At 60.8% G+C, this 12,510-nt stretch overlaps 1 protein-coding gene across 1 annotated transcript; it reads right to left on the minus strand.

The window, feature by feature from the left end:
* Positions 1 to 10,364: 10,364 nt before the first annotated feature.
* LOC100284667 (1-O-acylceramide synthase) lies at positions 10,365 to 12,009 on the minus strand. The gene is made up of 2 exons (NM_001157562.2): positions 11,592 to 12,009; positions 10,365 to 11,428 (listed from the first exon to the last, which is right to left on the minus strand). The coding sequence occupies exons 1-2, from the start codon at positions 11,957 to 11,959 to the stop codon at positions 10,516 to 10,518; spliced, it is 1,281 nt and encodes a 426-aa protein (NP_001151034.2). The 5' UTR covers positions 11,960 to 12,009; the 3' UTR covers positions 10,365 to 10,515.
* Between the last annotated feature and the right edge of the window lie 501 nt (positions 12,010 to 12,510).

Here is a 12,510-nt window from a genome sequence, read left to right on the forward strand (position 1 = left end):
GAATGCTCTAAGGTTGCTTGGTTGCCTCCTCCATGCGCCTAGGGGTCCCTTTTATAGCCCCAAGGCAGCTAGGAGCCGTTGAGAGCAAATCTGGAAGGCTGATCTTGCCTTCTGTCGTCGGGCGCACCGGACAGTCCGGTGCACACCGGACACTGTCCGGTGCCTGATTTCCTTCCTTAAACAGCGCAGTCGACCGTTACTGATCTGGGAGCCGTTGGCGCACCGGACATGTCCGGTGCACACCGGACAGTCCGGTGCCCCCTTCCGACCGTTGGCTTGGCCACGTGTCGCGCGCAGAATCCGCGGCCGACCGTTGGCCCTAGCCGACCGTTGGCTCACCGGACAGTCCGGTGCACACCGGACAGTCCGGTGAATTTTAGCCGTACGCCGTCGGCGAATTCCCGAGAGCGGCCTGTTCGGCCGAGGCAGCCTGGCGCACCGGACACTGTCCGGTGCACCACCGGACAGTCCGGTGCCCCAGACCGAAACAGCCCCTTGGCTGTACACAGCCACCTTTTTCCTTTTCTTTTTCTTCTTGTTTCCAATACTTAGACAAGTATATTAGTACACAAAACCAATGTACTAAGACTTAGAAACATACCTTTGCTCTTGATTTGCACTTTGTTCATCCATTGCATAAATTCACATTTTAAGCACTTGAGTTGGCACTCAATCACCAAAATACTTAGAAATGGCCCAAGGGCACATTTCCCTTTCAGGTATTCGTATCCCGGAGGCGTAGGAGTCCCTCGGCTCGGTCGGCCTTGCCGCTTACGCGCACCTTTACCCGTCCATGAGGCTCTGTCACCGACTCAGTCGAGAAAGCTCGGAGGATCGCTTCGGCAGAAGAACTTCCGAACGTGAAGACTTGTTCGGTCCGCGGAATCACTTATCCGAACGTGAGTTACTTATCGCAGAAGGTGATGAGTGAGGTATCCGTATCCCGGAGGCGTAGGAGTCCCTCGGCTCGGTCAGCCTTGGCTGCTTACGTGTACTCCGTTGTTTTCAGGATCCACTTTTCGAAGTAGTCAAAAGGCACGAAAGATATTCTGGCAGAAGAGATCTTTTTTCGAGGAAAATTTCAACGCAGAGGGGGTTCTCCCCCTTTTAGCCCCCGAGGGAGGGTCGGGCTTTGCCGAGGCGAGGCCGACCCTTCCTTGATGACTAAACTTTGCGTGGGTGCGAGGTATATGAACAACTTGAAAACATCTTAAGGGTAGAAGCGACGTAGTTGTTGGATGTTCCAAGCGTTGCCGTAGACCTCGCCTTGACTATTGGCCAGCTTGTACGTTCCGGGTTTCAGAACCTTGGCGATGACGAACGGTCCCTCCCAGGGGGGCGTGAGCTTGTGCCTCCCTCGGGCGTCTTGTCGCAGTCGAAGCACCAGGTCACCCACCTGGAGGTCTCGGGACCGGACCCCTCGGGCGTGGTAGCGTCGCAGGGACTGCTGGTACCTCGCCGAGTGTAGCAAGGCCTTGTCCCGAGCCTCCTCCAGCAGGTCCAGCGAGTCTTCTCGGCTAGCTTGGTTGCTTTGATCGCTGTAGGCCCTCGTCCTCGGGGAGCCATATTCCAGGTCTGTGGGCAAGACGGCCTCGGCCCCGTAGACTAGGAAGAATGGCGTGAAACCCGTGGCTCGGCTCGGCGTTGTCCTCAGGCTCCAGACCACCGAGGGGAGTTCCTTCATCCATCGCTTGCCGAACTTGTTGAGGTCGTTGTAGATCCGAGGCTTGAACCCTTGTAGAATCATGCCGTTGGCACGCTCTACTTGCCCATTTGGCATGGGATGAGCCACGGCGGCCCAGTCCACCCGGATGTGGTGATCCTCGCAGAAGTCCAAGAACTTTCTGCCGGTGAACTGGGTGCCGTTGTCGGTGATGATGGAGTTTGGGACCCTGAAGCGATGGATGATGTTGGTGAAGAACGCCACCGCCTGCTCGGACCTGATGTTGTTCAGAGGTCGGACCTCGATCCACTTGGAGAATTTGTCGATGGCGACCAGCAGGTGCGTGTAGCCCCCGGGCGCCTTCTGCAAGGGACCGACGAGGTCCAGACCCCACACAGCAAAGGGCTAGGTGATGGGTATCGTCTGTAGAGCCTGAGCGGGCAGGTGGGTCTGCTTCACATAAAATTAACACCCTTCGCAGGTGCGGACAATTCTAGTGGCGTCGGCCGCCGCCGTCGGCCAGTAGAAGCCTTGTCGGAAAGCATTCCCGACAAGGGCTCGAGGCGCTGTGTGATGGCCGCAAGCCCCCGAGTGTATCTCTCGCAGGAGTTCCTGACCTTCGGTGACGGAGATGCACCGCTGGAGGATGCCTGAGGAGCTGCGGTGGTAGAGCACCTTCTCATTGCCCAGCAGGACGAACGACTTGGCGCGCCGCGCCACCCGCCGAGCCTCGGCTCGGTCGATGGGTAGCTCTCCTTGGTGGAGATATTGCAGGTACGGGGCCTACCAGTTTCGATCAGGTGTGGCCCCGCTTTGCTCCCCCTCGATGCGCAGCGCCTCACCCTCGGGCCGAGCTGAGGGTGCCTCGAACTGGGCCGAGGGCGCCTCAGGCTCGGGCGTGTTGTCGATCTTGACGGAGGGTTGATGTAGATCCCGGGAGAAGACGTCCGGGGGAACCGTTGTTCGCCCCGAGGCTATTTTAGCCAGCTCGTCCGCAGTCTCGTTGTAGCGCCGAGCGATGTGGTTGAGCTCGAGCCCGTAGAACTTGTCCTCCAAGCGCCGAACCTCATCGCAGTAGGCCTCCATCTTCGGGTCGCGGCAGTGGGAGTTCTTCATGACTTGGTCGATGATGAGCTGCGAGTCACCGCGGGCGTCTAGGCGCCGGACCCCTAGCTCGATGGCGATCCGCAACCCGTTGACCAGAGCCTCATACTCAGCCACATTGTTGGACGCCGGGAAATGGAGGCGTAGCACATAGCGTAGGTGTTTCCCGAGGGGCGAGATGAAGAGCAGGCCCGCGCCGGCCCCCGTCTTCATCAACGACCCGTCGAAAAACATGGTCCAGAGCTCCGGTTGGATCGGAGTCGTCGGTAATTGGGTGTCGACCCATTCGGCCACGAAGTCCGCCAAAACCTGGGACTTGATGGCCTTCCAAGGGGCGAACGAGATTGTCTCGCCCATGATTTCCACCGCCCACTTTGCAATCCTACCCGAGGCCTCTCGGCACTGGATGATCTCCCCCAGGGGGAAGGATGACACCACAGTTACCGGATGAGACTCGAAGTAGTGTCGCAATTTCCGCCGTGTCAGGATCACCGCATACAGCAGCTTCTGAACTTGTGGGTAACGGACCTTGGTTTCGGACAGTACCTCGCTGACGAAGTAAACTGGCCTCTGAACGGGCAATGCATGCCCCTCTTCTTGCCTCTCGACCACAATCGCGGCGCTAACCACCTGAGTGGTCGCGGCGACGTAGACCAAGAGGGCTTCTTCGGCAGCCGGAGGTACCAAGATGGGCGCCTTTGTGAGGAGCGCCTTCAAGTTCCCAAGAGCTTCCTCGGCCTCGGGGGTCCAAGTGAAGCACTCGGCCTTCCTTAAGAGGCGGTACAGAGGTAGACCTCTTTCGCCGAGGCGTGACATGAAACGGCTCAGAGCCGCGAGACATCTCATGACCCTCTGTACGCCTTTCAAGTCCTTGATGGGCCCCATGCTAGTGATGGCTGCAATCTTCTCCGGGTTGGCTTCGATGCCTCGCTCGGAGACGATGAACCCCAAGAGCATGCCTCGGGGCACCCCGAAGACACACTTCTCGGGATTGAGCTTGACGCCTTTCGCCTTGAGGCATCGGAATGTCACTTCAAGGTCGGAAAGGAGGTCGGAAGCTTTCCTCGTCTTGACTACGATGTCATCGACGTAGGCCTCGACCGTGCGACCGATGTGTTCGCCGAACACATGGTTCATGCACCGCTGGTACGTCACGCCCGCATTCCTCAAGCCGAACGGCATGGTGACATAGCAGTACATGCCGAAGGGCGTGATGAAAGAAGTCGCGAGCTGGTTGGACTCTTTCATCCTGATTTGATGATACCCTGAGTAGGCATCGAGGAAAGACAGGGTTTCGCTCCCAGCAGTGGAATCCACGATTTGATCGATGCGAGGCAGAGGGTAGGGAACCTTCGGACATGCTTTGTTGAGACCAGTGTAGTCTACACACATCCGCCATTTCCCCCCTTTCTTTCTCACAAGCACAGGGTTGGCAAGCCATTCGAGATGGAATACCTCTTTGATGAACCCTGCCGCCATTAGCTTGTGGATCTCCTCGCCTATCGCTCTGCGCTTCTCCTCGTCAAATCGGCGCAGAGGCTGCTTGACGGGTCGGGCTCCGGCCCTAATATCCAGCGAGTGCTCGGCGACATCCCTCGGTATGCCGGGCACGTCCGAGGGACTCCACGCGAAGACGTCGACGTTCGCGCGGAGGAAGTCGACGAGCACTGCTTCCTATTTGGGATCGAGCCCGGAGCCGATCCGGATCTGCTTGGAGGCGTCGCCGCTGGGGTCGAGGGGGACGGCCTTAACCGTCTCCACTAGCTCGAAGTTGCCGGCATGACGTTTCACGTCTGGCACCTCCTTGGAGAGGCTTTCCAGGTCGGCGATGAGGGCCTCGGACTCGGCGAGGGCCTCGGCGTACTCCACGCACTCCACGTCGCATTCGAACGTGTGCTTGTACGTGGGGCCGACGGTGATGACCCCGTTGGGGCCCGACATCTTGAGCTTCAGGTAGGTGTAGTTGGGGACGACCATGAACTTCGCGTAGCATGGCCTTCCCAGTACCGCGTGGTAGGTTCCTCGGAACCCGACCACCTCGAACGTCAGGGTTTCCCTTCGGAAGTTGGAGGGCGTTCCGAAGCAGACGGGGAGGTCGAGTTGTCCGAGGGGCTGGACGCGCTTCCCAGGAATGATCCCATGGAAGGGCGCAGCGCCTGCTCGGACGGAGGACAGATCGACACGCAGGAGCTCGAGGGTCTCGGCGTAGATGATGTTGAGGCTGCTGCCTCCGTCCATGAGGACCTTGGTGAGCCTGACGTCGCCGATGACGGGGTCGACGACGAGCGGGTATTTCCCCAGGCTCGGCACATGGTCGGGGTGGTCGGCTTGGTCGAAGGTGATGGGCTTGTCGGACCAGTCTAGGTAGACTGGCGCCGCCACCTTCACCGCGCAGACCTCCCGACGCTCTTGCTTGTGGTGCCGAGCCGAGGCATTCGCCGCTTGCCCACCGTAGATCATGAAGCAGTCGCGGACCTCGGGGAACTCTCCTGCTTGGTGATCTTCCTTCTTGTCGTCGTCGCGGGCCCTGCCACCCTCCGCGGGTGGCCCGGCCCTGTGGAAGTGGCGCCGAAGCATGACGCACTCCTCAAGGGTGTGCTTGACGGGCCCCTGGTGATAGGGGCACGACCCCTTGAGCATCTTGTCGAAGAGGTTGGCACCTCCGGGGGGTTTCTGAGGGTTCTTGTACTCGGCGGCGGCGACAAGGTCCGCGTCGGCGGCGTCGCGTTTCGCTTGCGACATCTTCTTGCCTTTCTTCTTGGCGCCGCGCTGAGTTGACACCTCGGGAGCATCTTCCGACGGGCGGCCCTGGGGCTGCTTGTCCTTTCGGAAGGTGGCCTCAACCGCCGCCTGGCCGGAGGCGAACTTGGTGGCGATGTCCATCAGCTCGCTCGCCCTGGTGGGGGTCTTGCGACCCAACTTGCTCACCAGGTCGCGGCAGGTGGTGCCGGCGAGGAACGCGCCAATGACATCCGAGTCGGTGATGTTGGGCAGCTCGGTGCGCTGCTTCGAGAATCGCCGGATGTAGTCCCGGAGGGACTCTCTCGGCTCCTGCCAGCAGCTTCGGAGATCCCAGGAATTCTCGGGGCGCACGTACGTGCCCTGGAAATTGCCGGCGAAGGCTTGAACTAGGTCGTCCCAGTTGGAGATCTGCCCCAGAGGCAGGTGCTCCAACCAGGCGTGAGCGGTGTCGGAGAGGAACAGGGGGAGGTTGCGGATGATGAGGTTGTCATCGTCCGTTCCACCCAGTTGGCAGGCCAGACGGTAGTCCGCGAGCCATAGTTCCGGTCTCGTCTCCCCCGAGTACTTTGTGATAGTAGTCGGGGGTCGGAACCGGGTCGGGAACGGTGCCCGTCGGATGGCCCGGCTGAAGGCCTGCGGACCGGGCGGTTCGGGCGAGGGACTCCGATCCTCCCCGCTGTCGTAGCGTCCCCCACGTCTGGGGTGGTAGCCTCGGCGCACCCTCTCGTCGAGGTGGGCCCGACGGTCGCGGTGATGGTGCTCGTTGCCGAGGCGGCCCGGGGCCGTAGGCGCGGTGTTGCGCGTGCGTCCGGTGTAGACCGAGGCTTCCCGCATGAATCGGGAAGTCGCGGCATGAGGTTCCGAGGGGTATCCCCGCCTTCGGGAGGTAGAGCTCTCGGCCCGTCGGACCGCGGCGCCTTCCAGGAGATTCTTGAGTTCCCCCTGGATTCGCCGGCCCTCGGTGGTTGATGGCTCCGGCATCGCGCGGAGAAGCATCGTTGCTGCAGCCAGGTTCTGGCCGACCCCACTAGATGCGGGTGGCGGCCTGTCCCTGACGTCGTTGGCGACGCGGTGCTGGAAGCCCTAGGGCGGATGACGTATTTCTCCGGCCGGGGTTGGCCCGCCCATGCCTGCCCGAGGTTCCGGCGGATCGGCTCAAGCGCTCCTGCTCCCTCGTCGAGCCTGGCCTGCACCCCGCGGATTTGCTCGGGCTGTGGGTCATGGCCCCCCGCCTTAACGGGGACCACAGCTAGCTCCCGTGGGATGTCAACGCGGGGCGCCGGCCTAGGGAGGTCATCGTCCTCCGGCATGCCGAGATGATTGCCTTCGGAGGGACCCCCTAGATCGACGTGGAAACATTCGCGGCTTGGGCCGCAGCCCTCGTCGCCGAGGCTGCGGCTACCGTCGGAACAGTCGGAGAGGCAGTAGTCACATGCGGTCATGAAGTCCCGCATGGCACTAGGGTTGCCAAGTCCGGAGAAATCCCAACAGATGTTGGGCTCGTCGTCTTCCTCGGACCCAGAGGGCCCGTAGGTCGAGATGTCCGTCAGCCGGTCCCAAGGCGACCGCATGCGAAACCCCAGAGGGTTTGGACTTGCCTCTACGAGAGCGCCCGCCAAAGCACGGTCGCTAGGCGGGTTGAGGCTGAATCCAAATGACGTGGGATGGGAATCGGTCGGTACCTCTTGGTCGACGAGCGGCGATAAAGTCATGTCGGGGACTGACTGCACCGTCGTCTCAGGTACGAGGGTGACATCCAGCAAGCTCTCCGCAAGCGCGCTGGCGTCGTCCGCTTGCTCGAGATTGGCGTGTCGCGGGGAGACGGCGCTCGTCTTCGTCTCAAGCGCGAAGTCGATATCCGGTGCGCCCCTCGTTGGGGTGCCGGGACTGTCGACTCGCTCGACAGTCGATGAGGCGCTGCCTCCTGCTTAGCCTTGGTCGCCCTGCCTTCCCCTCCGTCGGCGGGGGAAAGGGCAGGATGAGCTCGAAGGTTGTTCTTCCACCACGCGGGGAAGACGACGTCGATTCCGCCGCCGGCGGGCGGGCTGTCGGCCGCCATTGTTGTTGTCACGCGGCGGTGGAAGGAGTATCATGTCGTAGCTGCCGTCGAGGGACATGAACTCAAGACTCCCGAAACGGAGCACCGTCCCGGGTTGGAGAGGTTGCTGGAGACTGCCCATCTGGAGCTTGACGGGAAGTTGTTCGTCAACATGTAGCATGCCCCTACCTGGCGCGCCAACTGTCGGCGTTTCGAGACCGGGGGGTCCCTGGGCCGACGAGTGAATGTCGCCGCGTGCCCCAGCCCAGATGGGTCAAGCGCGAGGGCGAGCGCGAAGGGGGAGAGCTAGGCGGCCGGAGACCGGCGTGAGAGAGGTGGGAATCCCGCGGCCTTCGTGTTCGTCCCGCGCCCAGGTCGGGTGCGCTTGCAGTAGGGGGTTACAAGCGTCCACGCGGGAGAGGGAGCGAGCGGCCCCAAGCGAGCGCCTGTCTCGTCCTCGTCCCCGCGCGGCCAACCCTCTCTAAGAGGGCCCTGGTCCTTCCTTTTATAGGCGTAAGGAGGGGATCCAGGTGTACAATGGGGGGTGTAGCAGAGTGCTACGTGTCTAGCGGAGGAGAGCTAGCGCCCTAAGTACATGCCGTTGTGGCAGCCGGAGAGATTTTGGCACCCAGCTGGTGTGATGTCGTGGCCGTCGGAGGAGCGATGGAGCCTGGCGGAGGGATAGCTGTCGGAGCGGTTGAGTCCTTGCTGACGTCCTCCTGCTTCCGTAAGGGGGCCGAGAGCCGCCGTCGTCACAGAGTATGGGGGGCGCCATCATTGCCTATCTGGCGGGGCGAGCCAGATGGGACGCCGGTCTTGTTTCCTGCGGTCCGAGTCAGCTCGGGGTAGGGTGATGATGGCGCCTCCTGTCGACGTGGCTGGCCTGCGCCCTAGGTCGGGCGATGTGGAAGCTCCTCCAAAGCCGAGGTCGAGTCTGTCTTCCGAGGTCGAGTCCGAGCCCCTGGGTCGGGCGAGGCGGAGTCCGTCGGCTGAGGCCAGGGCGGAGTCTGAGCCCTGGGGTCGGGCGAAGCGGAGTTCGTCGTCTTCTGGGGCTGAGCCCGAGTCCGAGCCCTGGGTCGGGCGGAGCGGAGTTCGCCGTCTTCTGGGGCTGAGCCCGAGTCCGAGCCCTGGGTCGGGCGGAGCGGAGTTCGCCGTCTTTCGGGACTTAGCCCGAGTCCGAGCCCTGGGTCGAGCGGAGCGGAGTTCGCCGTCTTCCGGGACTTAGCCCGAGTCCGAGCCCTGGGTCGGGCGGAGCGGAGTTCGCCGTCTTCTGGGACTTAGCCCGAGTCCGAGCCCTGGGACTTCGGCCGGGCCTGACTACCTGTCAGTCTCACTCTGTCAAGTGGCACCGCAGTCGGAGTGGCGCAGGCGGTGCTGTCCTTCTGTCAGGCCGGTCAGTGGAGCGGCGAAGTGACGGCGGTCACTTCGGCTCTGCCGGCTGGGGGCGCGCGTCAGGATAAAGATGTGAGGCCACCTTTGCATTAAATGCTCCTGCGATTTGGTCGGTTGGTGCGGCGATTTGGTCAGGGTTGCTTCTTAGCGAAGGCAGGGCCTCGGGCGAGCCGGAGATATATTCGCCGTTGGAGGGGGGCCTCGGGCGAGACGGAAATCCTCCGGGGTCGGCTGCCCTTGTCCGAGGCTAGGCTCGGGCGAGGCGTGATCGAGTCGCTCGAATGGACTGATCCCTGACTTAGTCGCACCCATCAGGCCTTTGCAGCTTTATGCTGATAGAGGTTACCAGCTGAGAATTAGGAGCCTTGAGAGTACCCCTAATTATGGTCCCCGACAGTCCTTATAAAGTAAAACAGGTAATATCTAGTAACGCCTATTTGCTACAAACATTACAAAGCAAGGATTTACCCAAAGCTTTGAATGGGCGTTTCCTCAAGCAGTACCATCCTAGTATGTAGCAAGATGCTTAAAGAAAACCGATGTGATCACATCGAGTTAAGATGCTTTTGGTTTGCCTAGCTCCACCAAAAGGCAGGGGGACATATGTTTGGCACCAAAAAGAGCCAGCGGACGGTCCGACCCTGGAGCCGGACGGTCCCCGGTCCGGACAGTCCGCGCCTGTGGGCCGGACGGCCCGCGCCTGCGCAGAGTAGATTAGGGTTCCGAGTTTTGTGCTATGCTTGTTGGCTAGATTTGCGGAATTAGCTCGGAATCCAGTCGTGTAAAGGGTCCAGCCCCCCTCCTCTATAAAAAGAGAGGTCTACGACCGATTTGTAATCATCAATCGAATCAATACAACTTCTATTCCGCATTATATCCTAGGAATAGTTCTAGTCTAGTTTAGGTTTAGCCTCTCGATCCCCAAATTCTTCGCCTCGCTTCGACTCTACGCCGATTAGAGGAGTCTAGGTCGGCCGGCCCGAGCCTAGACAACCCCTAGGATCTCTCCTCCCCGACGGGGTCCCTCCCGAGAGCGAGATCCAGGCGCCGTCGGCGATCTTCCGCCGCCCCTGCGCACGCGCGGACCGTCCGGCCCCAGGGCGCGGACCGTCCGGTCGTAAGGCAGGAAACCTTAGCCCCTGCGCCAGGTCGCGGACCGTCCGCGCCTGACCAGAGAGCACCGCCGCCGGTTCTTCTTGAGTATTTGGCGCTTCGAAAAAGCGTCAACAGAAATATGAAATTCCATTAAACCAAGGTCACAGTGATATATATCACTGTGAGTGGATCCTTGTATACTGTAGGACATGTTTAGGAGATATCTGATGTGCGAGTCCCCGTTTCTCGCCATATCATTTTGACATATTTGCATTTTAAAAATAAATGATCCCCATTTTCAGTTTGTCGGCTGCACAAAACACATTTCGTATCTTCCATTTTGATGCCTCTCTTGACTCTGTTGCTCTCAGCGCAAGGGTGCGGTGCACTAATACAATTCGCACTAGCATCACCTACCATTTTTATTCTCAATCAGTCAATCGTGAGGCAGGACACGTTTTAGGACCCGTCCACCAAATTCTCAGTAATCACTGCATTTCTGCTGACACGATACAATGCCGATCTGTTCAATGACGCTTTCTCCTGCCTCCGATATCTCAGCAAGTGTGCTATTCAACGCGAAATCGATGCTGAAGAAACCGTCGTGATGGACGCCGCGCAGCCTAACGACCTTCAGGACCTGGCCTTCCACCTCCGACCATCTCTCGACAGCCGCCAGGCTCACCATGTTGATCTCCCCGTCGCCGTCGCCGTACAGCACCTCGGCCTCCCCCTCGAGCCCGTCGGCCCCGAACACGTACGTCTCGGGCGTGCTGACGCCGAACCCGACGACGCTGGTGACCGGCACCATCGGCGGCGGCAGCGCCTCCCACATCGGCAGCACCCGCGTCAGGTACGGCCGCACGCCTTCCTGGAAACCGATGGCCTCGAGGAACGCCGACACGTTGCGCGCCGAGTAGGCCGCGGCGCTGGTCATCGCCAGCGGCCGGTCCCCGAAGACGAGCGGCGTGGGCAGGCGCCACAGGGCGCTCTGCTGGGTCCGCGCCATCCGGAGCATCGCCGGCCGCGGGACGTTCGGGAGGCCGTAGTCCATGCCGGCGCTGAGGAGGCGCATCCCATGCGCGAACCCGCCGAGCGCGGGGCCCAGGAGGACGACGTGCTTCACGTAGCGGCGGCGCCAGGGGAGCGGGCGGGACAGGAGGAGCTGGTAGGTGAGCGCGCAGCCGAAGCTGTGCGCGACCACGATGGCCGGGCGGCCATGGATGAGGCGGCTCTCCTGGATGAGGCGCCCGAGGTCGCGGAAGTAGCGGTCCCCCACCGCGGACGGGTGGCCGGGAGGCGCCACGGCGTAGCGGAAGTCGTACGGCGCGGCGTGGAGGGTCTCGCCGTCGCGGTAGCCCATGCCTTCCAGCTGCTGCACCAGCCTGTCCCACCTGGCAGAGGGATACGCATATGTGTCAGTCCTGTCTGTCCCACGCACCCGTCAGGTGGGACCAGCACGCTGCCTGTGAACTGAAAACGTAACGGTGTATAGGACGACAGAAAGTGATGCGAGACAGGTGTGCGGTAGCTGGAAGAACGTAGGGCTCGGCTTACCCGATGAGGGCGCGCGCCGAGCCGAAGAACGGGGTCCGGGTAGCGACGCCGTCGGCGTTGCGGTAGTCGTCGGCGCCGGCGTCGTAGACGAGGCTCATCTGGTCGGCGAAGCAGGGGACCTGGCTAGCGTCGCGCATCGCCGTGTGGTTTGGCCAGAGAGGGAACCAACCCTGGTCCGCGGAGCCGGCACAGGCAGGCGCCGGGGGCTCGTACGCCGCCGTCAGCATCGCCTCCAGCTGGTTGGAGCCGTAGCCCGGCACGAGCACGACCGGGTGCAGGTTCGCGGCCCCGGCGTCGTCGCCGGAACGGCTCCCGAGCGGCTGGGCCAGGAGCGCCGCCACGACGAGGAGCGCAGGAGCGAGAACCATGGGTCCTGACACTTGGTGGTAGCAATGTTCTTGTGAGATATTTTTTTTTTGTCGTATGTGTCACGGCCGACAACTATATACATCCGTCCCTCTCGATCTACTACTGTACATACCTATTTTCACCTTGGATCGACGTCGACGACTGAAGCCTTAGAGCAGGCCACCGATACTGCTCGAGGAAAAGGATTCTGTTGAACAACTGCGCCTTCCCAGCTCACCAGCAACGGCTGTTCGATCTTTGCCTGCTCTTTCCCTATGAAATGTACCGTGTGAACAGTGACAACACGGGGACGTCAGAATTGACTATCCGATGCACGTCTTGTAATCAGGGGCGAAACCAGACTAAAATCTGAGTAAATAGATATTTACTATCTAATTGATCCTAGTAGATACAGTAAAAAAGATAAAATGTCTACTAAAATCAAAAAATTGAGTAGAGTCTGTGCTCCCGCTTGGCTCAATGTAGGTCCGCCCTGCTTGTACTCCTTTATCACTCTATTTTTACTAGTAAGGTCTTGTGTCTAACGGACCGTATATATGATCTTGGAAAA

This window comes from Zea mays, chromosome 9, assembly GCF_902167145.1.
Source record: "Zea mays cultivar B73 chromosome 9, Zm-B73-REFERENCE-NAM-5.0, whole genome shotgun sequence".
Classification (NCBI taxonomy): Eukaryota; Viridiplantae; Streptophyta; class Magnoliopsida; order Poales; family Poaceae; genus Zea; species Zea mays.